At 39.0% G+C, this 27,809-nt stretch overlaps 1 protein-coding gene across 2 annotated transcripts; it reads right to left on the bottom strand.

Annotated features, from left to right (window-relative positions):
- ATP1B3 (ATPase Na+/K+ transporting subunit beta 3) lies at positions 1-27,235 on the bottom strand. Of its 2 annotated transcripts, XM_040612995.1 has the most exons (8): positions 26,934-27,235; positions 18,124-18,252; positions 13,464-13,571; positions 11,721-11,908; positions 10,955-11,005; positions 10,342-10,368; positions 5,647-5,733; positions 1-2,335 (listed from the first exon to the last, which is right to left on the bottom strand). In XM_040612995.1, the coding sequence occupies exons 1-8, from the start codon at positions 27,040-27,042 to the stop codon at positions 2,165-2,167; spliced, it is 870 nt and encodes a 289-aa protein (XP_040468929.1). In that variant the 5' UTR covers positions 27,043-27,235; the 3' UTR covers positions 1-2,164. The 2 variants fall into 2 exon arrangements, with proteins under 2 accessions (XP_040468929.1, XP_040468930.1); XM_040612996.1 differs by lacking the exon at positions 10,342-10,368 and having other exon boundaries at positions 26,934-27,234.
- Between the last annotated feature and the right edge of the window lie 574 nt (positions 27,236-27,809).

Raw genomic sequence — 27,809 nt, 5'->3', positions numbered from 1 at the left:
TAAGGAGAACAGGAGTTTATTGAGTTCTACCTGTCTGAAAAGTGCTGGTGAGGAGTTGCCATTTCATGCTTTGTCTATATAGATAAGTCGAAAGATAAATTGTTGCAAAAATCAGCTCATTTGAAAACTGTTTCTCCAGAACTTCTTACCATTCCTAAGTGAACACAAATATGAATTTTTTTTTACATTAAGCTAGTCCTTTTCATTTTCAGATGCAACATCTACACTTTTAAGTTCCCTCATGACCATTAAAATACTTTCAGGCAGTATTAATATACAGAGAAGCAATTAGTCATATCTTCAAGAACTCAGGTATCCCAACTCTAAAAGTGCATGATTTAAAATATTAGTAATTAAATACTTTGAAAGAACATTCTTATTCGGTATTAATGCATGCTATTATTACAGAAGTACCCACTGCATATTGTAGGAACAACAATTTTTCTTTTGGAGACAACAAAAAAGCATGCTGAATTCTATCAGATCAGTATAAATCTATTTTTAATGAGGTTCAAGACACTGTTCAACTCCCATTAAGAGCAGCTTCCTCCAACTGTGCACCAGTGTAACCTTGCACAGGTGTTAGTTATAAAGGTTTTGCACTGATGTGGCTTAGACTGGCCTCAAACATTTTCAAAGCAGGGCATTAAGACTGAATCTTGAGTTTTAGTAATCATTCATCTGATTTATTTAAACAAAATATTAAAAACCACTGTAAGAATTGGGTGTAAAAACATGTTATGTAACAAATTTAGACCTAATTAGCAGAACACATGGGTATTTACACAAATCTTGATTTGCTGTGGTCTTCAATATTGAGAAGACATCAGAATGTGGCCCATGTGCTCAAAAAACACCAAGACCAAAACAAACAAATACCCTGGGGATGAGTAATATAAACCCCATGTCAGCACAACTGCAGAACTTATGACCCAATATAATGGGTCAACTTGGTTTAATGTGAGGAGCAGTCTCAAATAAACCAGTCTGCTTGCAGTCATTTGAGCAACTTAACTCAAAATGGATTTTAAGTTCAGCTGCAAGTAATCCACTCCAAGTCATTAGGATACTTCTATAAAGCAGTTGACGACACCAGTTTTCTAAATGGATGATGAGGAAATACACAGAAAATCCAAGATGAAAGAGAAGACGAAGAGATGAAACATGTTAAAATGATGCAACGAAACAGTGTATAAATTAAACAGGAATGTTTAATCCAGACAATCCTTTCTGGTTTTTTTTTTTTTTTTAAACAGAGGTTCTTCAGGGATTTTTTTAATTGGAAAATGAAAGCCTATTCCCACAACAGTGAGGCCATTTTTTCAAGCAGCTCTGTCGTACAACTCTTACCAGGACCCTAAACAATTTAAATTGTTCTATATTGATATTTCTGAACTAAAAAGTTTTAAAATATTGTATAGATTTTATTTGTGCTCCACATATCGCAAGCGATTAACAACACAAAGAAAGATTCAATTCCTCAGCTAGAATACCAAACTCTATACCAAGTATTACATGTACACAATACTTGCACAGTGACAAGCACAAGAAAGTACTAGTTGAGCACTTACTTTCAGAAATCCATACCGACTCTTAAAATCCATTTCAATTCTCCCATGCCACCCAGTCTACAATTTAAGGCATCTTCACACAACCAGCCATCCACCCACCCACTCCCATACACACAATTTACGTTGGAGGTGTTTACTCTTACAAAAAAGTCACTATGTCAATCAGGTACCATTTATTATTTATCCCTATAACTGTGTCAGCATTGAGATATGACAGTTAAACCAGTGTTAAATCAATACAATATTTACATAGCACAGCACATTAAGCTTGAGACACTCACTTGGGGGATAAAACCACATTTTAGAACAGGACAAAGGTCACCATTATTACGTGTTTGAAAACAGCTATTTACAGGTCCCTATGACATAACTATAGTCTGTACACTGTTCCAATGGGGCAGGCAGAAGCAGGATAGGCATTTATTTTGAGGGATTTTAAACATAGGATTTTGGAACCATATTATTATGCTACCCTGAACGCCATAAACCACCTTTAACATTCTCCAAGGTGGTCTCATATCCTAGAATGGCATGTCCAGCTGATACAAAACAGACAACACAACGTTTACTTTGTGGAGAATTTTTTACTCCAGCTATTCAGTCATCTGAACTTTGAAGGCAATTCGTCCCAGAAACTTGTCACGGTCATCTTCATTTTTTAAATTAGGTGAGCCCAGGATCTTACACTCAATTGCTATTTCTTCTTTGGTACTGTTGGAGTTAATTGCTAGTTGAACAGCCACTAGAGGCTGTAAATAGTGAGCCTAGTAAACAGAAAGATGGGGAAAATATTTGAGAGACCAGAGTAAGTTAGCATTTAAATTAACATTTAATCTGTCAGAACAGTTAAGTAAAAAGCTAATTAAGAACCCAGCTTTTCAAAGCCCAATCTGACTCAAGACTTTTTTTTCCCAAGTTTGATAGTCTGGTATACACTCTTCATACTATTTCTTAACTAATACATTCAACAATTTATATCACAGACAGTATCTTCAATCCAATTCAATTATGACAACTTGAATTCTCTTGTAAAGCGCCTGTGAATTAAGTAGAAACTTTTTCATCACACACTGTTAAAGCAGCATTTCATCCAATATTCATAAAGTAATTTCTATAATTTATTTATAATTTTCGGTCAACACTGCTGACTGCCGATTAAGCAAAATTATTAATTTTCTTGGTAAAAATTCATGTAAGCCAGTGGACTAAATATGACACTACAGTATTACACCTGGGTCCAATTTTTCTACAAACCTCTACCTGAAACAGCCTCTGAAATTATCGTCTGCCTTCCTATCCATTCCATTGTCTCCTCTACTGGTTTTGGGTTTGGGTTTATTTTTTTAATCTGCTACAGAACTATTTTAGCACAGTTGTGTTTTTTTGCCAAAAGCCTGACTTCACAAAAACTGGTAAACTAGCTTCCCTCCCAAACTAACTATCTCATTTACTTGTTTGGCAACAATCCATTCTAAAATGTGTTATCTGTTTGATAGCTTTACACAGAAATCTTTCCTTGCACATTCTCATAGTATCCTGGTCAATCATATTTGGTGGAACAATTACAATCCTTGACTCCATTCCCTATAATTAAAATAAAAATTTAAGATTGAATGCAGAATTCATTTATATTTTTTGTCAATCCAATATTGTTTCTCAAGTTCAATTCAATTAGGACAACTTGAATTCTCTTGTAAAGTGACTGTGAATTAAGTACAAACTTTTTTTCATCACACACTGTTAAAGCAGCATTTCATCCAATATTCATAAATTAAATTCCATAATTTATTTCTATTTTTCAGTCAACAACGCTGACTGCTAAGCAAAATTATTTATTTTCTCAATAAAAATTCATATAAGCCAGTGGACTAAATACAACACTACAGTATTACACAAGTTTAATTTTGTGTTAGATTCCCCCCCTCCATTAACTTGAGACTCCCTGACACATTTTTGTTATCTTTAAGCTATCTTCTCTACTTCTCTACCCAAGAAAGCACTACAGAATACTCAAACTCTCAATTACTAAGAAGGATGGCATGGAAACTGATGTGCTAAAATTTTAATTATGAAGTACCAGTAAGAAGTAGATTGAAGTAATTGCTTTCCTTGGATGGCGATTTTACTAGATCAGAAATTCTCCTATGCTCCTATAAACCTCAAACTGCGAGGGGAAAATGCAGCTAGGCAAGGCACCCTGAAAATTCTCTGGTTCTAAAGGTGATACCACACTTTAAATGCTACCCGAGTTTTCTAAAAATTGGAAATAAAATTCCTGTGTTTCCTCACAGAAGACTCCTCATTGCCAAGGTTTTTCAAATAGGTACACAGATTATTCTGAAGACAGACAATTCTGGAATGGACTTTTACTCAACATAAAATTTGGGGGGAGGAGAGAAGAAAACCAGCATCCTCATTAAACACTACAGATCATCTGAAAAAGGTACAACATCCCCTAAGGTGATTTGGGCTGAGTAGCAAAAGGCAAATAACTATCTTGGAGCACAAAACTGTAAATGTTAGTATTTACAGCTCCTACCTTAGCACAAGAGCAACAAGATTAGTTGAATCCTCTTAACTCCTTTACAGAATAAAGTAATTCAACAATTCCACACTGATATAATATAAAAATTCTGTTGTATAGCCAAGAAATCAATCCAGTCTTGAGTCCTAGTCAAATACCCCAACCTCTTTACAAGCCTTCTTACTGCCTTTTTCAGATACACTCATCTTATGAGAAATGAGCCTCACATAAGCAAGAATCCCTCAAACCACAGCCCCTATCCCACATGATAAAGTGAACATGATAGGACATTGAACCAAAAACTAAAATAAAAAAATAAATATTTTTCAAAAAGTAAAGGTTTTTCTTAAGCACCTAAGTCAAGCAAGGAATAGCATTGAGTTTTGCCTGATTTCCTTACTCTCATGATCTTTCCTTGTGCATCATTACAGTGGCAAGACAGGGATTTTGTCAGGAAAATTCTTCATCCCATCTTTGGTACAAACTACCTCCTGACAATTCAAGGTCTATTGATGCTGTAACATGAAAGCAAATGCTGAAGAAAAACTAAGTCCTTCCTCTTTAGGAAAAGCCATGTGAGGATAAAAAAAGGTTATGTGAACTGCTGCAAGTAAATATAGAGTATGCTGGAAAAATAATTGATAAAGGAATAATTTAGTACAAAAATAACTTCAGGAAAATTCAAACACTACTGTGGTATATTATGGATCTAATAGATTTATGTTTAAAAAGTACTTTTATCTTAAATGGTGAACAGTGAAGATGTTTATTAGACTAAATAACTCGGTCAATTAGAGGCAATATAATTTTGTATTTGATAGAAGGTATGGATTTTCTATATGTTGTTATCACAAGTTGGTGCAAGAAAATAAAAAATAACTAAATTCAAGTTTGAAAATAAATTGGAATTTTAACTCTATGTATTCTGTGTCCATAAAGTAGTGAGCTTTCAGGATGTTTTAAAACATAAACATTCTTCAATTAGGTAAATAACATTTATGTCACAATATAATGAGGATAAATGGAGCAAGCATAGAAAAACAGATAAGAAAATTTTAAAAAATAAAATCAATCTGCTACCTTGAAGTGCTTCTTCATAGAACAGAGCAAATAGAAAACGTGCACAGAGCCACAAAGAAATATAATCAGCAATGCCACAATGAATTATAAACTTAATATACTATACAGAAACCCCAGGGATTAACTATCAGAAACTGTATTGCAATCAAAAGAACCAGTCTACTTCTCCTGCCTTTCTCTGAATTCAAAAAGATTCCAAAAGATATCAGTGACCAAAAAGCATCAGATGCCTTTAACACTGCCAGCATACAGCCTCTTCCTCATTAGGACAATGCCCAGTTTATTTCCTTATGTCTGCTAAAGCATCTCTGTAACCCCATCAAGCACTGTACAATTTCTGCCTATCTAATATTCCTTACGAGTACCTCATTACAATGTTCAAACCTCAGAATCAATCTGATATTAGTAGTAGTAAATGTAAACACAAACAAGACATTTACAAAATTAAGACCATCATTAAGGCATACTTACATGTAAGCTTTTCCCATAGTATGGAAAGTACATTAAGTCAATCAAGCCTTCAGGAGGAAAATAATTTATCTCAACCATGCCTTCCTCCTGTGATTGGAGATAGCAACAGAATTAAAAGTTAGCATCTGCTTACATAAAAATGAATAGAAAATTAGAATTACAACCCAATGATAAAATGCAAGCTCCCTAAAAAAAGGCAACTGAGCTACAAACTCTTAGAATAACTTCCAAAATAGATTTTTTTTTGGCAGTTACATGCTGCACACATCTGCTACAGTAAGGATTATTAACAGTAGTATTTAAATTAGTAATCAAGTCAAGACAGCTTGCCTTCATGTTTCCCTTATGAAAAGGGAAGGGGAGAAGAGGATATTCACTGCAATGAATAATTTAACAACAATCAAAAAGCCCACCATATATATGCTAAAATCCCACGTGTTTACAAGCCAGCCTGTATATTTTGGTGAAGCAAGAGCACATCCATATTTAAGTTAAAGATGAATTTCTGTTTAAAGCCAGGCTTTTAAGACTATCAAATCTGGAACACTACAACCCTTCACAAAGAACCACAGCCCACTCCCTGCAGTGGTGTACTATTCCTAACATTTGTTCAGCCAGCCTTGGAATACAGGCGACCTAAAAGGAAACCCAGGTTGAAAATGGTGGTTACTAGAGTTTCTGTGTGTCATCACCACCTTAGAGGAACAAACATGCCTTATCACTAGACTGTCCCTTATAATCCTAAATCTTGTAATAAGCAGCAGCTACCTACAAAGTTGCTGCCTAATTTCTGACTAGGAGCCACCCAATCTGTAAGATATACAAAATAGGAATATATGATTGAGCTGTGTCCCAGACAGGCTATCAGCACAGCCGTACACAGACACAACTCCCTGTATACAATATTCCTCAGGGCTGTGTGTGCTGGCAGGATGTCAAACTACCGCAAGTTCAAACCACTAGGAAATGCCCACATCTAACGCGACTTTCTATAATAAGGTAAGCACATTTCCATGATAAAGGGAAATGCCACTAAAACACACACCCAGCCCCACTGCTAAACGTATCTTGGGAACATCGCTGCTTGTTCCGTGTAATTCACAAGTTCAAAGTGTGTTAGTAACTTTCATTGTTTTTTTCTACACTACCATATACAACAGCTGCAATTTTAAAAGGATACACTACACAGTTCAGAAGAGGAGTGCAGTAATAGAACTAAGCAAAAGAGAAACAAAAAGATCAAAAAACAGTAGAGAGTAAAACTACAGCTTAAGAATACCTTCTCCTCACCTCCTCAAAAGAACATACAGCATGTTGTTTAGGATATGGCCACATTCTTGTCCCTTTGCAATTCCTCAATACATATTTATTAAGTATTTTGGACCTTAAGCTAGGAAATATAATTACTAAGTAGAAATGTGTTGCTTTTCACCATTATTTTATTTAAAGCTCATGCAGCTGAAAATACCCACTTTTCAAATACATTCCTGAAATAATGGTTAAAAAAGTCAGAATACAGAATAACATAAGAAAGATAAATAGGAGTAGAGCTTTCTGGAGCAGCTAAACATACGGCACGCATGCAGTCATAAATATATATGCGTTAGGCTATCTATGCAATAGCAAGAGGTTCTGGGACATGCAACTGCCTGTCTCATGCAACTGCTGTGGGGTTTGGGGTTCTCTTAATCATTTAATCCTAATTAATACCTCTACACAATTTTAAAAAAACAAAACCAACTGCTAAACAAGCTGCATTTGCTGAAAAGCTTCAAGAAACAGTCCATTAATGAATGTCACTTTTTCTGCTTACCATTTACAATTTCCACAAAAGAACTGCAGGCAGTCAGCAAATCTAAGAGTCAGACCAGTTACCTGTACAGACAGACTTCCACCTCACTTACTGGGTGTTTATTAAGACTGCGTCTTAGAAAGAATAGTTTTGCAGATGTTAAAATAATGTACAATGACCCAAGGAAAGAACTTGGGCAAGAATGGTCTGTAACCATTTGAGAAGAACAAAGGGTATCATTGCACAAGATAAAGAGCAATATCCATTAGTAGAAACTGTAAAATATCTAAGATTTCTGTCAAAAAAAAAAGCAAGGTAACTCAGATGCTGAGTATGCTGACAACAGCAAGGCACAGTGTCATTCATTCAGCCATTCTTCATTCTTGTAAACTAGAAAGTGATACTGAATGCAAAGTCAAGATACCATAAGAAAAGTGCAGGGAGCAAAAGAAGAACTGTCTCACAGGAGAATGTTTGAAGAACACAAATGATGTTTCAGGTGGCAAAGACTGGCAGGATGCGCTGACAGAAGCTGTTAACCTTATTTTGTATTTGAGAGATCTGGCCCCTTCATTAAAAAAAAGAAATAATCCATTCAAAAGTCAGATTGTGTTAAGTCTGGGCAGACACTTGGACAAACTGCTCTCAATATATGTAAAACTAACTATAAAGAACAAGAAATACTTAAAAACACAGATGAAGGGGAAAGAAAAATTCATAAACAACAAATCTACAGGTTGAAAAAAAGTCTTCTCAAAAAGAACGTGATAGTAGGATTTCCAGTCTGCTCAATTAATCCATCTTTGTCACTCAGATATTAAAATAAATTTAAAATCACTAGTAAATTGCATTTGCGCTATGAACTGCACAAATATGTTTCTATTAAGCTAATACCCAGAACGGGGTTTATTTTCAGAAATGCGTGTCATCTGGATTAAACTTGGGAGTACACCCTGAAATTCTTTTAATCCACATTTGCTGACAGCAACAAGGAAGGAAATAAAAACCCAACACCCAACACACCGCAACAGAGTGCATCGGTTACTTAAGGACTAGGTGAACATCCTGAATAAGAGGAACAATAGAGAAGTACAAATGACCACTGCACTTCAGCTTCTGTTACGAGCCAGCATTTAGGGAACATTCAGATACAGTGGCATACGGAATGCAATTATAAATTCATTTTCAAAAATGCACAAAACCCTATTGGCTATCCTTTTCCATCTCTGCAGGATGGAGTCAATGAAACTCCATCTCATTGATGAGACTCATCTCATTGACCATCAATCAAGAGGGTCACAATTCACATTCTTGCACCAATAAGATCCAGACGAGCCACAAGGTATTGAGGTAAGCATTCACCTTACCCACTACATAAGAGGAAGAGACTATCACACAGCACTCCTACCCTAAAGACTCACAGAAATAAAACTGGAACTGGAAACAAGTCCTCATAAGCTGATGTGAAGAACAGCGTAATCCCTGAAGCTTAGGGTTTCAATAAGCAAGGGGCATGGCAGAAAGAAGGACTTCTGTAAAAATGAAACATAGGCAAAGGAGAAAATGAAAGCTGTTGATGCAGCTTTCTTTGTGGTCTACAGAGAAGGATGAATTGTAACCAATACTTAAGCTTTCATAAGCAGGTAAATTGCGATGAGTTAAAGTGAGAATAAGATAAAACAGATGCAAATTGAAAAAGCCTGAGAAGTATTTTCCCTGGTAGTCACTAAAGAACTAATAAGATTAATAATCTTAGAATTTAAAAACACCACACTTGCATAGATCAGAGACATTCTAACTGGATACGGTAAAAGCAGTACTTCATAATTGAAGAAAGCGAACACAAGAAAATACGTACCATAGCACACAATACAATTTATCTGCAAGTATCTCAAAGGGTAAAAAATATAGCAAAAAAAGAAGTGTACCATTATTAACAAGTTGTTATTAAACTTGCTCTTTCGCTAATGAAATCAGCTAAGAGAATAAGAAAAAGCATCATCTATGATTTGCTTAGCATCGTTTTTATCATCGTCTCATGCAGCATCCACATAAGAAAGCTGAAGAAATATAATAATCATAAAATAGGGCTACCATCAATATTTTATAAATCATGTGAACATTAGTTCTTGACACATCACAAGGAACTTCAGGTGGAAATGGACTGTCCTGGACTTTATTTAGTGTTTTCAAGAAATACTTGTGAGATGTAAAAGTGCATTCGTTGATGGCACCAAGCTGTAAGTAGTTACTGGATCGCATTAAAATGATCAAGAAAAATTACAGAGAGAAGCCCAAAAATAGCAACATGAAATTCAAAGCACTGAACTTCAAGAAAGCACATCTACAAATACAGACTGGGAAATAACCAAAAGAAAGATCTAAATAGTAGAATGATTAAAGTAAAGACTCAATGTACTACAAATGGCAAATTCACCCTGAGAGACGTTATTACTTCCAGTGTGATGACAGAGGGAAAAATTCTGTCATTAACAATACCTCAGCTAGAGGCAAACTTCTGTCCAGTTTGGGATACCACATTACAAAAAATGACAAAGTAGAGAAGTCAAAGAAAAGTACTAGTAAAAGTAGAAGGAACTTAATTGCTTTCTTCTAAATAAACAAATAATTCCTCCAAAAGAACAACGTTTTTTAAGAACGGACACAAAGAATGAGTCTCCAATAAGAGAAGGAATCACCTTTACTTGCAACAGACTATCTTGGAAAGATAAAACTTTCAAAGACTCCACAAAAAACAAGTATTAAAATTTATGCCTATCACAGGTATCTAGGATGAAGGCAGGAATACTTGTCTCCTTAATTGCTGAAATTTCCCAGCCTACGTTTTTATCAGGCACCTCAAGCTAAAAGCCATGACTCCCTTGCTCAAGCTACTAACTTACCAAGGCTTTCACTGCTCCCCAAGCAGTCTAGGAAAAATATGCAGAAGCCAAGATAATTATTACAATTGCTACAAAACATTGTGTGTAAATCCACTGTTACACAACAAATATGCATAGATTAGCCACTATTTTAAGTAGTTTATACTTGATTTAAAGGCAACTTTTACTTGAACAGCAGTATTAGTTTCCACACTGTGTCTTACCCATCATTTATAAAATTGCCTAAAGGTGCACTTGCAGCATGGAGAAAAAAAAATGAAAATATAGGTTATGAAATGGGAAAACAAAAACACAACTCACAATAAATAAGTAAAATAAATAAGACCACAACTAACATGTATGCATTTCCCTCAACTCTAAAGCACGTCAGGTAGCTCAAATAGATCTAAGGATGAAAGAACATTAAAAAAAAAGTGTTTCTCCAAGTACACTGAAGAAATTAAACACACTGAAACTAAACTAGACATAGAGTAAGATGAAAACAAGAAAAAAAGTACAAAGTCTAACAAGAAAGGAAGAGTGAAATAAATGTTTTGACACAGTATATTACTTCACTTCTCATCCCAATCACAAGAAAAATTAACCACACTTATTTCTTACATTCAGAACTGACCTTAGATGTACAGTGTATACGTGGTTCTCCTTCAGGCTTTAATCCAATTATCTAAAGGAGAGAAAGTTAAAATATTTATAGACTTTCTCCCCCTTTCCTGTTTTACAGACTGAATTTGAACTTTTCCCCCACTTAACATGACAGGGTTCATACAAGGACCAAATCCATCTAGCGTCATTTCATATGAAGCAAAATTTTAGACTAGGACTAAGATTTAAAGCATGGTTCAGTTAAAGCTCCAAGTTACAGTGGCCACAGAAAGGACTATTTCCTTATTTTACATTCAGCATGTAGCATTAATGGCTCAAACCAGCTAGCAGTTCAGGTAAAGTATAACGTCACTGAAAAGTCAAATACTTACTCAGTAAAGTTTTCATCACCTTATACAGTTCAGGAGTTACAGAATGCTTTACAGTCTAATTACATTTCCAGAGCACAGACATGAGGTAGAACACACTTTATCCTGCACAGTGGTTCAGAATACATTACAGAGAGCAGGAAGCACAAAACCGAGGGTTTTAAGATATTTTGATGCAAGTAATCAAAGCCAATACTTGTAAGTATTAGAATGCTCAAAAAGCTCACTTCATTGTACTCTCTGAAACACATGAATTGCTAGACATTTCAGCAAGTTATGCTATTCCAGAAATGCTAACATCTTAAGAAACAAGCTGAACATGTATTTTAGTCCTTTTCTACAATCATTTTTCGAACAGTGGTAGTTGGAGCACTTACATGAAGAACTAAAAAACAAGTAGACACTTACTCTGTTCATTTTCACAAGCACACAGGGAGTTCCTTTAGAATAGCCAAAAGTCTTATCTTCCTTTCCAGAGCATTGTCCAAGCTCAGAGAGGTTAAATCGACATGCCTTTTTAACAGCAACATCATTCTGATCAAAAATCCTTCCTGGCGTACAGTTTATGTTTTGGGATTGCTTTGAATCATCATAAGCTATAAAACAGAAATAGCTTGTAAATCAATGGTATAAAGCATGCAAGTAGCCAAAAACTGCAGAAGCCTATATAAACATTTTATAGTTGTTACTTGTCTAGGAGTTTTCTCAAAAGACTATTTGCAGAGCACTATGTCTCTTATATCCATCTTAACAAACACTTTCAAAGCCTACCAAGAAGTGGCACTGTACCTGACAGAATAAAGAGTATTACAAAACAAACAATGCTATCCTGCTTTTCAAATCATATCAATAATCACAAATTCATTAATTTCTGTACATAAACTAATTCTAAACCAAGCATGGATTCTAAACTAATAATGAATTAATAGATAAACAACCAAATTTTTACGTGGCAACTGAACTAGTTTTCCCTCTGCACATGTTTCTTTTATAAATGCACAGGAAAACCTCAAGTATTTCAGTGACTAATATTAAATTGCCTCTACATTTACATGAGGTAGTGTAGCTGATGTTACACTAACATGCCAAGTTGTTTCACAAGTACACAGTTCACATTGTCACAAACATTCACCTATTCACATTTAACATGTCTTGTGGCTTTGTTCCCCTCCCTTACACCCTGTCCCCAGCTAAGCATAAACAAAGTAAAATGGAAAAAGGGAAAGTTCATCCTCAATGCTAGAGTCCAAAACCCACTGAACTGCAGGAGAGGCAGCTAATCATGGAATGCAGCATTCCTCCCGGGAACCCTTGGCAGAGCTCTGAAAGAAAAAACTACCTATAGAAGCTTTTAGTAGGCACCAAAACTACGAATCCAGATAGATTCAAGTATAGCTTGTGTTAGCTAACAAAGCAACTCATGCACACAAGTGAGATCTTACAGCACGTCCTTGATTCTGACTTACAGCTTTCTGGGGGTTAAACTTAGCAATACTCAACATTGATTTCTGTATTACTAGTTTAAGTGTACATACAGGCACGTATATACAACGATGTGTGACTTAAACTAGTGATTTTGCCATCCTTCAGTCTTGTCCTGTTACCTTTTCTCCATGTTCTAAATTCAATGCTTTCATATTTCTGCCTGTAAATACTGCGTATCAGGGTGAAAATGAATAAATTGCAGTTAATTTAATCTTTGTGTGCCTCATTTTCTAAGCAGACAAACACTCAAGTTCTAAAGGATTCTCACTCAATTACCAAGCCATTTAGATGAAGTTAGATCAGTTAAGCCTTGATAAACTTTGCCTCCAAACACATGACCTGTGTAATTTCACACTAAATTATTTTGGCAATGTCATTTCTGCATCTGGTGGTATTTAAACAACCATGTCACCAAAATACTGGACTAGGATCCAAAACTCTCCTTTATGTACTCCACTATTCCTCTTGCTCAGGCTCCCTGTCAAATATAGGTACTGATATCTAACTTCTTCTGTAAATTATATACTTTAACAACACATGTTTAGAGTAAGCCTGAACTTGAATCAGTCTTCATTAGCAGTTGGTAACTACAAGCGAAAAAGGAAACTAATGTACTCAACAGTAAGACTCCTGAATTACTTGGGCAGTTGTAAATAACTTACTTACATTCAAGGAATTTTCTAAGCGTAGAAACATACTCTGAATATGACTGGCCGTCACTCTTGTTAAAGTAAAATTCCAGTGCAGTGTCTGGCTTTGGTGAAATCATAAGTCCTTAAAAAGAAAAAACGCAAGTAAAGAACTAAACAATTTCTCTTCCCTACACCACTCTAACCTACTCAAAAATCATATCCATAAATTGGAAAATACCTATCTGTAAAGAAACATCAATGTTACCCCTAATATTCCACAGTACTGCAAGGTAGTTTGTGTTTAAAGCCAGTTATCAAAATCAACGTTACATGAATTTATACTTAAATTCAGTCCAATGTACAACAGCAATTCACAAACCAAACCCAAGTGATTAGAAATAGCAAAATCAGCAACTTAATCACTTTCAATCAAAGAGTTTTACTGATTCACTTCCCACTTCCCATATTCAGCAAATTAAACTTAAAAAAAAATGAAAGGATACCCAAAACCACACCCAGAAAACCTCCAGTTAAAGCGATGCTTCAAAGCTTTAGGCAATACAGAGTGAAGCTATGATTATATTAATCTCATAGAAACCCACAAGAAACAAAGTATTTTTAAAAACTTTATAATGCACAAAGATGGCTTGAAAGATTTCCCGATTGAAACAGACAAGCCAAGTTAGTTGTTAGTCCCTTCCCCTTTCTCCTCAAGCAGAAAGTTTAGATGTTGTCTGTTTCACGGAGAATACAAGACGCTTTATGAAATCACTGCACACGCACCACTCGAAGGGGGCATGCCTTAGTCAGGCTGTGGTCACTACCAACGCTCTCGTGCTGCCTCCCAGGCTGCTAGCAGGGGACAGTGGCACCCGGGGCTCCCCCACCACTGCAGTGGGGGCCTATGGTGGGCTTCTCCGTGCAGCTGCTGGCTGAGGACAGCGGAACGGGAACAGTCTACAGCCAGGAAGCCAGGATCGGCAGGAGACACAAGGACACAGATTACCGAATGCTGAAGTCCAGCTTTGTGTTGAAGGATGAAAAAGGCAGACAGTGACATGGAGTTTGGGCCCTTCAGAGAGGTGAAGAGTCCTTCTTCCCAGGATACGGGCAAAGAGAGGTACAGGGTTAAATCTTACGGGGTTTTTTGCAGCAGGTGAAAGCAAAAGGCACACTCTCTGCCAATACATACAGCTCCTTACCACCAGGAGCTGTCACTAACACGGATACCTAACGCTAATATTATTCATCACAGCTTCAGTAGCAGATGAAATAGCACTACACCACCAGACACAGCAGAAGAGATTAAATCTGTTCAAAAAGGGGTGTACAATTGACTGCTTTATTCAATATTTATTGACCTCACACTACCTTACAGTAACTCTTATTTAATGTAAATAATCTGAACGGATAAAAACCCTGCCGTCGTGATTAACAGATGAGTGTCCATGCATCTGTCTCTTCAAGTATAGCTGAGAACTGACATTGCAGTTCCACAAAAGAAAAAAAACCTCAAACAACGACAAAAAACCAACAACCTATTTTTTATCAGATCAGTTTTCTTCTAAGTCAGACTATTAAAATGGTTTTATCAATGTCAAATTTGGCATCAGGGAAGAAGTTGCAATTACAGCAGCAACTAATTGTATCAGCTTAGGATAGCATGTAGTTTCCTATCCTTCGGCAAAACCAATTAAAACTACATTTCCAAATGAATAAAATTTAAGCCAGAAAACAAAACTCATTCTCCTTAAAAAAAAAAACAAAAACACAACCAAACAGATCTTCTTTATATAAAATAAACATTTAATAACATAAGACTACAGTGAGAAGATCAAGTCAGATAAGCTGTCTCAATGTTGGATTCTAAATACATTACTGTAGTTAATCAATCACAGTAAGCTTTTGGAAAGCATTTATAAAGTGCAATTAAGCAGCCCAGGTCTATAAGGTTTCACTTATAGAAATGACCAAGCTTTTCAGCTGGAGGCAGAAATTATTAGAAATACTTTAAATTGGGAAATAATAAAGATAGATACTAGAGATTTATCACAAACACCTTTTAGATTCTAAAAAAACCCAAATATTATTTAATGTTTTTTTACTCTACCCTTTTTGTAGAATTTCCAATACATTATAAATCCTCCTTTCTGCATTAGCAGCAGTTAAATTATTTCCAGACAAGCCACAGCAAAATGCCTTAATGACTGACAATCCATATAAAACTACAAATACCATTTTTGACTGCAAATTACTGTGCACCATTACAGTCATCTTCTGGCCTCCACATTGAACTGGGATTCAACAAAACACAAGATAATTAGTAACAGGGCTGAAATATCACCAAAGGGGTTTTACACACTAAGGGGTTTGGGGGGACAAGAGATTGTAATTCTCTACAGAATTATACTGTAAATGAAGGACTTGGATGCTGTTTTTCAAAGTGAATACGACAATGTAACAAAACTGCTCACCAATGAATGAAACAGTAATTTAAAGAGATTCACGGCTTCAGGGGAAATTAAAAAAAACAACCCTAAGAGGAAAGGACTGCTCCAATTCCAGCGGATCACAGTCTGCCTTGAGACTACTGGTGTAAGCTCTACAGAAAAAGCTATTTGAAGGACTGATGCAAGGACTGAGAGAGATGCAGGATTTGGGCTCTTCTAGAACAGAATTAGCAGCCTCCACACAGGATCACATCTAGGACTGTAATAGAGATTACATTATCCTACAATTCCAAGAGGGATTTTAAAAAAAAGTTTTTTAAATCATCTGGATTTGATTGATACTATTATATCCCAGTGTACAATGCAAGTCAAATATCAATTACAAAATAAATCAACTGTGAGATTTCCAAGTATGTTAAACACAAGAGTAAAACCTTTGACCTACGCCATCCAGGTTTTGTGTGTAGAATTTTTTTTTATAATTTAAAGTTTTACAGCCAGGAACATGACATGTTTCACTGCAAGTGAAAAATGACAGAGTTAAAGAGAAATATTAAAACAGAAATAAGCAATTTTATTAACTTATGAGTAATTAAAGACATCATTAATAAAAAAATTAATTCAGAAATGTTAAAGAAATTCTTAAATTAAAAACTAATTGTGGCATACATACTTTTTCAAACAAACGTCCCTTATGACTTATTTCAAAACAAAGGAAAATTAATACCCTAAACTGCAAGAGGCATGAGAAAAAAAAAGTCACTCAAGTCCAATCACAGCTCCCCACAGCCTCCATCCACTACCAAGGTTCTGACTACCACAAAGGAGATGGGGAAAAATAGTCAACTAGTCCACCTTCTCTTTTTTTTAATCTTCCCCCCCCCCCCCCTTTTTTCTTTTTTAAACTAAGGAGGTCTTTTGTAATGATTATTATTATTATTTCCAGCATTTAGCCCATTCTTAGCTTGAAAAAACAGCACGAAACCTCAATAATCCCTTATGAGAAGAGGACGCTTGTTGGAGAAGGCCTGAACACCACATCAAAACTAATTCTGTTCAGAATCCAGACACATTTACCACACCGGCCCAACTGCAACTTGCTCTCACAAAGGTTACTGTATCATCACAAGATGAAGAAGCTGCAAGATGCTGGTTAATTTTAAGAGTTTAGAGTCCAAAAAAAGGAAAAGGCATTTTAAAAAATCATGTCATCTAACTTCTACCAAACTATTCATATTGCATAGCCGTTTAGTTTTGTTGTGTTTTAGACATAAATTTTGTTTCTAAGCAAAATTATAAAATTGGAGATATCAAATTTTCAGGTGGCCCAATAATTTATATACATGCATATACAAATCAAATACACATTCTCCAGAAACAGTAAATAGCAAAAACTAACTTATAAAATAAATAAAAAAATAAAAAAAGGAGAGGAAAAAAAAAGGGGTGGGGGCTGGAGAAAAAAAAAAAAGACAACCATCTTATTATTAACTTTATTTGTACCAGGGTTTTCAGGGTTTTTTTTCTGTCACTTACAGCTCCATGAACCCCGAAGTGGGGCTGGATGGGCATGTACACAAAGGAAGCAGTAGTCCCAGGAAACAGGACACCACTTTCAGTGGCAGCTACACGTAGTGTGCACTTAGCTTCACCATAAAACAGGACACACTCTCTTCAGCAGAACCCTACATAATAGGTCAACAACCCCTGAAATCCACAGACATTCCATGTCAGTTGAAAGCTATCTAATTCTATAATGAAAACTCTGGAGATGCCTTCCTATCACAGCCCTTACACCCTCTCGAGCAGATCACCCCCATAGTACAGCCTTCCTGTACTTTCTTCAACGTATCAAATACTAATCACAGCTGGCCTTCCATCTTATCCAAGAGGACTGGTTTAAAGTATCTTTAAAGCAATTTGATTAAATTAAAATCCCGCTTTACAACTGCACACTGTGTGGATGTGCAGGTAAAATGGCAGTCTACATATGTAACAAATTCAACTGAGAAGAGCTTAGAGAAAAAAACAGCAAAAGTTAGCACATACACACAAAAAGCTACCGACTGAATTTATGCTATAAACATATATAATTTGCCTCACAGCAAGTTTTATCTTTGAAATCTGTAAGTAATTTAATAATAATCACAGTTTCCCATAGGCAGTTCAGACTTCAAACAAACTCTCAAATGAAACTTAGCTGTTAAACCAGACAAAGGCTTATGAAAAAATAAATACACTTACCTGGACTAGAAATCCGGTCACGATATTTTGGTATATCACTGCTCAGTGTCTGAAGCATAACCCACATTGTGAATGTGAAGAGTGCTGCTAGGAAGCCATAAAATACCAGATAGAATAGTAAGATCAAACCTGTAAAGAAAAAACTAAAATTACTATTTTCATTTCAGCTAATTACATTACCTATTTTGAAAATCAAAATGGGAAATAAGCAATACAACATTGGGTTTTGGTCACGCGTGTGTCCCCAGTCCCTTGCCACTCCTAATTGTAGTTATAAATCAATATGCCTCTAGAATACATATGTATTGCATAGTGAAGAATAATGCATGCAAAACTATTTTCTTTATACTTTCTGGCTCTTAAAGTTTACAGGGTTTCTTAGCATCTTCATTTTTAAGAGAAAAGCATTAAAAACCACTCAGAGCTACACAGGAAAGCTGATAAAGATGATGAAGCAGTCCATTAGAAAAAACAATAGTTTAAGGGAATCATAGTTCTCTATCTGGAAAGGGGTTGTAGGGAAGATGAAAGAACTGAGGTGAAAAGATAAAATTGTTACACTGGATCCAGAACAGGTAGGGATTGGTGCTTTAATAACATAGTTGATATTTGAGAGAGCTCCACACAGAGCATTCATTCACACATACGTCCTGTTACAAGAGACTTCAGGTGAAAATGCTTTCTGCTGCGTATTTTTGAAAACAAACCAAGCCTTCTATTCAAACTTATCACAAGCCTTCACCCAACACATCCACCTGCTTTATCAATCTACCTCTGGGACTCCACAATGTTCCTGGAATTCACCAATTACACAGACATTACTAACTTCAACTTGACAGTTGCTTAACAAAGAGCTCCTCAAAACCTGACGAAACAGCCTATTACACCACTGCACCTCTCCACCACTTAGCTGCAACAAGTCTCTGAGTGAGAACACTACTTAGGGAAAGAGCTTGAAAACTTGCTATGATGAAGTGTTTGTATTCCACACACACACCCTTTTTTTCCTTGTGCATGCACAGACCTCCACTCTGGATACACAGATCAGTCCTTTACCGCAAAGACAAGGTAACAGCCAGACCAAAGTTACTATCTTACTTTAGAGATAAGGACTCAGATCAGCTGCAGAGATTTTCAAAGAACCTTCTGCCCTTTTTCTCACATGCATAAACCTAATATCAAAGCCTTTTAAAATGTGGGGCAGCTCGATTATTTTAGTAACTAAGTTTTCAAACATTTTGTATTCTTGCATTATTTGGTTTTTGACCCTGATGGACCCATGTTAGTGTTTCTCATTAAAGCAAAAAAAACCCCAGCATAGTTTGCTACATTTCCTTGGGTTTGTTTCCAGAAGTTCTGAGAACATGTACTCATGATTACCATTAGATTGTTTTTTAAAATCTTGTTTACCTAAGACAGTTCCCAACTAAAGATGAAACATATAAACTACATGGATGGAAGACTTACTAAAAGACATTTAGATTAAACAGATTTTTTTTTAAATTAATTGAGTATACAAAACTAACCTATAAAAAGAGCATGTTATCCTGTTTTTAAACTGAACACTTGAGACTGAAGGACATGTGCACAGACAACTGTCAAAAACAATGGGAGTTATACAAGTATTGAAGAATACAAATGCTTGCACAGGTACCAAAACCATACTAATTCAAAAACACAACCAAAGGATGACACAAATTCAATTTTTATAAAATATTCTACCTATAAGGCTGCCATCAGGAAGCCAAAGAGGTATAACTCAGGTCAAGAAAATCACATCAAAACAGTTATGCAACATTCTACCACTGACACTCGCTTATATGAGAGAATCAAGTGCTGTATTTTTCACCCTTCCACAGAAAAGAAAAAATTAAAAGCAAAAATGACTGTACTCCAGGGATATGTGCTGGAAGATGACAGAAGGAAGCCTAACCCCTGGCTCCTGTCCCAGAAAACTATGCCTGCATTTTGCACGGAAATATTTCCTAGTGTGCTACAGCCCCCAGTAATCCATGACTGCTGAAGATGCAAATATTCTATTTAATTCTCCTGAAAGAACTCAGTGTACATATACTAAAATAATGAGGTGGCTCCCAAATTATCTTTACCATAACACAAGCTCTCTACAGCAACCAGCTGAATGTTAGTGGATTTTGGCTTGGTTTTAGTTTTCAATTTCACATGTTGAGAAAGTTACTTCCTAATCTGCAATAATCTGAAAGTGACCAGTTGTTTAAAATACATGTGGGAACCACTGAGATGTAAAATACAATGTAATATATAGAAGTAGCAAAATACGTGAGCACAAGAACAAACTCTGTAACGAACAAGACAGCTAGACAGCTATTATAAACTATTTCTAAGGCTATTTAGAAGCTGAAAAGCAAACAGTAGTAATAAAAACAAACAGTAAAAGTCCTAATCAACCAAAGCTATTACAGAAGTTGCATCTGTATTTGGCACACCAGCAATCTGCTTTATCTATAAGCTTACAACTGCTTTAACTGGATCCAAAACAGAACAATGATCTTCTGATTAACAGCCTATGTATTTTCGGTATCACGCACAAAAACAAACAGCCTTACAAAACCTTTGGTCAGCTCTCATTTTGATCCCTACAAGTTAATAAATTATTGAATACACTTTCAGCAGACAATGCTAAATTCTAAGTATACTTTCCATCAACTGACCAAGACATTCATCAACCAGTTCCAATGTAACAGAAAAAAAGTTTGACGTGTAAGACAAGACAAGCACCTTCTGTGGCAATTAGCATAAAAGCAAGGAAGGCAGGGAAATTTTTTCACAGAGCTATTTCAGAACGTACATGTATTTTTATTTCCAATAGATGATGTCTAACTTCACCAGGTAAAATACAAATTTTTAAAAATCCCTGCCCACTTGTTTACTGCTGATGGGCATGCACTTCTAAGGAGACACGGCCCATAGCTCCGCTTTGGGCCAATACCGTGACACCTGAATACTGGTCTTGGACCTCATTTTGAAGCACCCTGAAGAGCGGACCCAAGCCTGCTGCAGCTCTTTGCTACCTCAGGCTCCCTTGAGGCAGTGGTACCTTGCCACCCACCCAGCCTCTCTACTCCAGCAGGGAAGGGGGCTGCTGGGGTCCTCCTCCCCTGCCAAGAGCTGCAGCGGAGTAGAACTGCTACTGGGGAGCCCTCGTGCCCACAGAGGGAACATCAATACTGGGGAAAACGGGAAGGATCCCAATGTCTACAACACTGATTGACTCCGTGGTAAGACTGCAGTGCGAACAGTCACTGTTCACAGAGTCCTTGTCCCCCCCAGGAACGTCATAACTACCAGGGCTGCAGCAGTAACAAGGCCAGACAGTTTCTATTCACAAGCCCTAAAATCCCACTAACCTCCCCCAGTCCAGGAAACCATGTGTGCACACACACACAGATTCCTCTTAATCTTTAATATAGCATGTAAATGCATTGCAGAACACTGACCACTGAACTGCCCCATTTATGCTACTTTGCCACATTAAAAAGGAAAAAACAAAGAACAAAAAACCCCTCTGCAACTTCCAACAGCTCCAAACTGAGTAAGCTTCTCTTTGTGAGCCTATTAGCATTAATTATCCTAAGCTAATCACATTGAACAAGCCATAACCTGTCAAGAAGCTCTGCCAAAATAACTTCACATAACACCGAATTTCTTGTCAGGAAACAAGATGTACCCAAGTAACAGAAGCAAGCTATCCTCCACATTTACTCCAAGGAAAGTACAGCTACCACGTCTAATATACAACTCAATTTAATTGTTGCAGAACATCTTGCTACACCAAACCCTTCGAGTCTCTCAGTCTTTGATACTAAAACAATCACACACGAAAAACTGTCATAACCAAAATTCTGCATTACAATTTACCTAGTTGGTTTGTTGGATTTTTTTTTGGTGTTTTTTTTTGGTTTGTTTTTGGTTTGGTTTGGTTTTTTTTGTGGTGGTGGTGGTTGTTCTGGTGGGTTTTTTTCTTTTTCTTTTTTTTTCAGGCATCACAGTAACAAAAACCCTTCATACCCTAACCACATGGATAGGCAACAGTCAAATCTGGAAAACTGCTACTTTGGAACCAACATGTTGGAGCCATCGCTAGTTGCAGTTGATTTGCAGGGATCAAAACACTACTCCACTATGAAAATTAGAATTTCTTATTCCAGTAAATGCAAGATATCACATACCTGGCCATCATTTCCTTGATGAATACAAACTTTACATGGTAAAAGTGACAAAAAGCATGTCAATCTGGCATAAACCAGACTGGCAGATCTACCTATATGTAATACATAGGTAGGTATATACAGATACCAATATAAACACTCTCACACTCGCAACTGACATGGAAGAAACTATTCAACGCTACTTGCAAGAATGAAAATGAAATGCTGCCTTCATGGTTTGATGGATCCCATGCTGCATTAATCCTACCACATGCATGATCATTCTTCAGTATCTTTTAACTAGTGGGATTTAAATACCCAAAGTTATGTTACTAGTAACTACCACCAATGCCAGCAACATTAAGAAGGGCTTTTGGTCCACCTGCAGATGGTGGATTTCCTTGCCTTAAACTAATGCAACTATACATATTAGATAGTCACTAATCATGTTTCAACTTTATTCCCTACACACCTGAGAATTACTGTTTTCCAAATTTTGAGGCTGGTGGGAGGAGTGAGAGGAGGAAAGAGGGAAGGAAGACTTCAGGAAGAAATAAAACTTTGGTCCTGTGTTAAGACTTTATTTCACAGTAAGACAGGGCTCCACATACAACATGGCTAAACACTTCAGGAGAATAAAAACTGTCAAGTGCAACACTTGCAAAGAAATCACAAAAGCCAGTGCCTGATGTCATGATTAAGCATTTACAACACAAAAAAAACCCAAACTCCCACAATACCCTCACTGTACCACCACAGCTTACTGACATGTGCAACAAGAGAAGGCAAGCCTTCATTCTTCAGAGCAATTGGTGTCATGGAAAATAAAATATTCTCCTGATTTCTCAAATATTAATTTCTTATGATAGGCAGTATCATGGAAAAGTTTAGTAAGATTTTGACTGCAGTCATATTCCTGGCTGTGCAGGAATTTTTCCATTAACTGTCCATCTGTCACAATAGAAAGAGAGAGCACTGTGTCTCTCTCCAATTCACAACCTGGTCGCGTAAGCGCTCCTACTGCAGTGGCAGACAGCGATGCCAGAATGTAACTAATAGTACACTACCTGTGAAGAAATCTATATCACAACAAAACACTGCTCAATAAATTTAACTTATAAACAACACAGAAGAACCAAGTCAGAAAAACAGTTAAAACTTTGACAGCACCTTATGTCCCAGCAAGAACTCAGTGAAGACAAAACAGAAGCAAAACTGGACCTTTTGTTACAGCGACCGACAAGACTGTACATCCATTGTCGTGGTGGTAAGCTTTCCTAAAAAGAAGGTGTTTAGTTTTGCTGGCGGGGTCTTTTGTGGGGTTTTGTTTGATGTGGTTTTTTTTTTTTTTAAAGCACATATTTGTGCACTGAAGGATACAGCTAAGCATTCAAAAGAATATTCAGTATCTCTGAATTTCTATGTACTTCAAGACAATGCCACCTCTACCCTGAACTCCTTGACACAACTAACTTTACAGCAAGGCTTAAACAGGCTTGACATGGCACCTAGTGTGACCATAAACCAAGTATTGCTAGACTCTGTATTGCCTTCCCCCCCCCCATTTTTCTGTCACCTCACGTAAAAAGAGTTTACCGTCCATGTTGTCAGATTACATGCACATTTGATCGTGCAGTTAGCATCCCATTACAATACTTTCATGATGACCTCACTCTGTTCTTGCTATGACTCTAGGCAGGCACAGCACCTTGCCATTACAGGCAGAGCCAGATGCTAATCTTCATTTTACTTACAAGGAAGGCCCCACATGGCAGTTTTCCAAGTTCTCCTTTCTTTGCCCTACCTGACTAAACCCCATGTGGAACCCCAGCACCAATCCTCCCCTTCCCATCATCTCCACAAGGACTCTCAGCACCCTCTATACTTTGTTGCTGAGAACACCACCCACTCATGTCATCAACAGATCTTACCAGTATTTTCTGTCTCTTCAATATGACAAATGATTATAGCAGATAATAAAAATGTGAGGGTTTTGGTAGGCGTTTTTTGGTTAGATTTGGATACTGCTTTGTGAAAGATTCAAATTGAATCATCCCTCAAGTCTGCAAAAAGCACAGTAAAAATCTCTCATTTTTGACAGCAAGAAACAGGTTTTTTACCAAACTGTAAAAGGCAAACTCTTTACCAAACTCTAAAAGGCAACATACCTCTGTTACATGACAAATTAGTATAGGAGCTGCATGTGTTTGATATTTTCAACAAATCCTGGTGTAGAAATGGCAGAGAAAGATGAGTACTCCAGTGCCATAGCACTCAGATTCACAGAGAATCACTGCCTTGTGGTTAATTTTCATGAGCCCCCACGACTGCATTAGACTAGGGCAAAATGCTAGGGCAAAATACTGTGAAAATTATTTAACTGTTTCTCCGTTGCTTCTGTCTTATTTCTGTGAGGAAATTGTTTTGAGACAAGAGAAATATGCACAGAAGAATCAGAGCCAACTGAATTCTTATAATGCTGCCCCTGGAGACACCACAGCCCAGCCGACTGGCAACCAGAGCCCTCCTCTCCTACCTCCCCGCCTTTCAGAGGGTAGACTGGCAATAGAAAAGGAACAACAGTCAGCGAGACTGCTCTAAGCTCGCATCAGTTCGGCAAGGGCAGAAGTGGGACCAAACCTCGCATATTCTTCTATGCCAACAGAGCCACTCAATTCGTGTTCTGCAATTAAAAAATAAAAACCAAACAGAAAGCCACACATCACCTCCCAGAATAGTCAAAGACTATCGTTTACTTTATACATATAATAAGCACAATATGTTAATCACAAAACACTAGGACAAATAAATGTGGGGAAAATAATACACCGACAATTTATAGTGTTGCTGAACAATTCACTTCTTTAATGTCCAGGCTAAGCCAGATACCAATCACCCAAACCATTTAAGAAAACTTATTACATTAAGTAAAATTACTCAAACTACTATCTAAGCCTACACATACCTTCTCAATATGGAAAAACATCTTTTATCAAGGGAGCTGGCCGTGGAAACTCTATTACCAACTTAAGTCCTATCAATTTCGAGTGTTATCTATTGGCCTTGGACTAGCACAGACTAGTAACATTGTGACTTCTATGAGATAGCTTTAAACCCAGAAGGTTGTTCCAACTTCACTTTTTTAAAAAAGTTACAAGCTATTTCTAACGTGCCCACAGTCCTTGCGTTCGTCAGATTCACGACACAGATTTCTGCAATCCATACACCCATTCACCCAGCCCACACACTTGAGGAAACCTGCCCGTACAGAAAAGATCACTAGACAACAGCATAGTGGAAATTTCCTCTCCTTTGCTATTCAACTGGCAGAGCAGCTCGCAAGCTCTTATTTCCATCTGAATGGAGGAGAACTCATGTCAGTGCTAGGGCCCTCTCTTGATAGACAGGAGACATTGGCACCGCAAAGAAAGTGCACCCCATGCACAGTCTGCTTAAGGCTCCTCCTCAGTATTTCAACATTAGTATTCATTGAGATTGTGTCAAGGCCAAGGATGTATTGGCCTGTTCCTTCACGCCATGCTGAGATTCTTGTTGGTTTTGTAAGCACAACTATTAAGTATCCCAACTACATCCAAGTTTTGGGAGGAGACGCAGCATTTTCTGAAGTCAATAAATATGTCCCGTGAGGACTGAAGAAACATCCTAATATTAAGCATTTATACAACTGTTTAATATGAGAAAACATACTGAGAAAATCCAAATATTTTTATTGGAAGCAACGAGATTATGATAACATGGTTTCCAGCTCAGAGGAAAGCAATGGGAAGACTACCTGAAAACAGGAAAACAAACACTGCCTTCACAAGCTTGACTTGAGAGCTCTCATTTAAAAGCTTCGCGTAAGAAAAATAAAGGGCCCGGAAGCCTTACGCTGGAATAAATTTAGCACAATGACGCACAACGGCACACAGCAATCGTTCTTTTGTGGGCCATCTGGAACCGGGGCTCCTAAACTTTTGGTTTGGCTTGTTTTTTTGGTGGGTTTTGGGTTTTTTTTTTGCTTTCCCTCTCTGATCCGCAGCTACCGTCTAGAAGTACAAAGGCAACGGGCGCTCATTCATTCTGGGTTTCCTGCGGTGCTGGGGAGCGGGGGGGGGGGGGGGGGGGGGGGGGGGGGGCACGAAGCGGACGGGATGCAGAGCTGCACCGATACGCACGACGCTGCCACCGACGGGGGGCGATGGGCGCGGGGTGGGGGGGGCGGCCCCACACCTCGGCGGCCCGTCAGAGCCGCACGGCGGCGGCCCCCGGAGCCCCCCCGCCGCCCCCCCGCGGACCGGGCGGAGGAGGAGCCTGCGCGCCCGCTCTGCTGCATTTGCGTACTGAGGCGGGAGAGTGAGTCAGCTCGGGACGCGCTCCCAGAAACTCCTCTTCCTCCCCCGACCCCCACCTGCCCCGGGAGGCGCCCCCACCCCCCGCCGTCACGGCCGGCGCTATTTTTAGCCCGGCGGCGGTTGTAACGGTTACCGGGGCGCGCGCGCCGCGGCCTCGCGGGCCGCCTCACCTGGCAGCCGCGGCCCCGCGCCCCCGCCAGGGCCCCCCCGCCGCTCCCGGGGCGCCTCACCGCCCCCCCCCCCAGCCCAGGCCCGCGGCAGCCCTTACCCCAGCTCTTCGCCGTGCGCCCCAGGAACTCGCCGCTGTTGGGGTTGTAGACGAACTGCCGCCACTCAGCCATGCTCTGGCGGAAGGGCTTCTTCGTTTCCTTGGTCATGGCGAAGCGAGAAGCGGCTGCGTCGCGCACCCCGGCGGCCGAGCCTCCCAGGCAGAGAAAGCCGCAGCGAGCGCCCGCTCCCAAGCGCTAAGTAACTGCCGCCGCGGCGCCCGGCGGGAGAGCGGGCGGGGGCCCAGTCACGCAGGGACCTTCCCTCTCCCCCCCCACCTCCGCGCCGAGGCGGGACTCGCCGCGGCACCGTTCCGCCCGCGCCAGCCAATCGCGGCCCGCCGCGCGCACGCCCCCTGGCGGCCAGCGGCACCGCGCCTGCGACGCGGAGGTCCGGGGGCGCGGCGGCACGCGGCTCGGCCTCGCGCCCGCTGCGGCGGTTGGGGCCGGTCCCGCTCCCCGCCGCGGGCGGGGGGGGTGGGGTTGGCTGTGGCGCCTCGGCGCCGTTACTGAGGCGCACCGGGGCGGCTGCCGCCGGTATCGCCGTCACCGGAGACACACATACACACACACGCTGAGCTGTGCCGCGGCGCTGAGCGCGGCTACCTGCGGCCCCGCCGGGGTCTCCCCTCAGCCGCCCGCCGGGGCGTAGCTGCGCGCCCAGCCCCGGGGCAGCCTCCCGGCGCCGAAACGACCCCCGCCCCCCGCCCCGGCTCCGCAACCCGTTAGTTGGCGGCGCCGGCGGGGGTTTGACATCGCTGGGGGGGGAACGGGAGGGGCCGCGCCGCGGGACCCGCTACTGCAGCGCAACCGCATTGGAGAAACGGGGGAAGAGAGCGCGGTAGGCAAGTGTAACTGCCGCTCGGAGCACCCCGCAC

Source organism: Falco naumanni, chromosome 13 (genome assembly GCF_017639655.2).
Source record: "Falco naumanni isolate bFalNau1 chromosome 13, bFalNau1.pat, whole genome shotgun sequence".
NCBI classification, from domain to species: Eukaryota; Metazoa; Chordata; class Aves; order Falconiformes; family Falconidae; genus Falco; species Falco naumanni.
Note: the sequence above shows the minus strand (reverse complement) of the source record. Positions and strands in the feature narration are given on the sequence as shown.

Coding starts and splice junctions, on each gene's coding strand:
- ATP1B3 (XM_040612995.1), bottom strand. CDS start 27,042: ATGACCAAGGAAACGAAGAAGCCCTTCCGCCAGAGCATGGCTGAGTGG. Junction 5,734..10,341: donor GGGGAGCAGTGAAAGCCTTG/GTAAGTTAGTAG, acceptor CTCCAATCACAG/GAGGAAGGCATGGTTGAGAT. Junction 2,336..5,646: donor ACTATGGGAAAAGCTTACAT/GTAAGTATGCCT, acceptor TCTGTTTACTAG/GCTCACTATTTACAGCCTCT.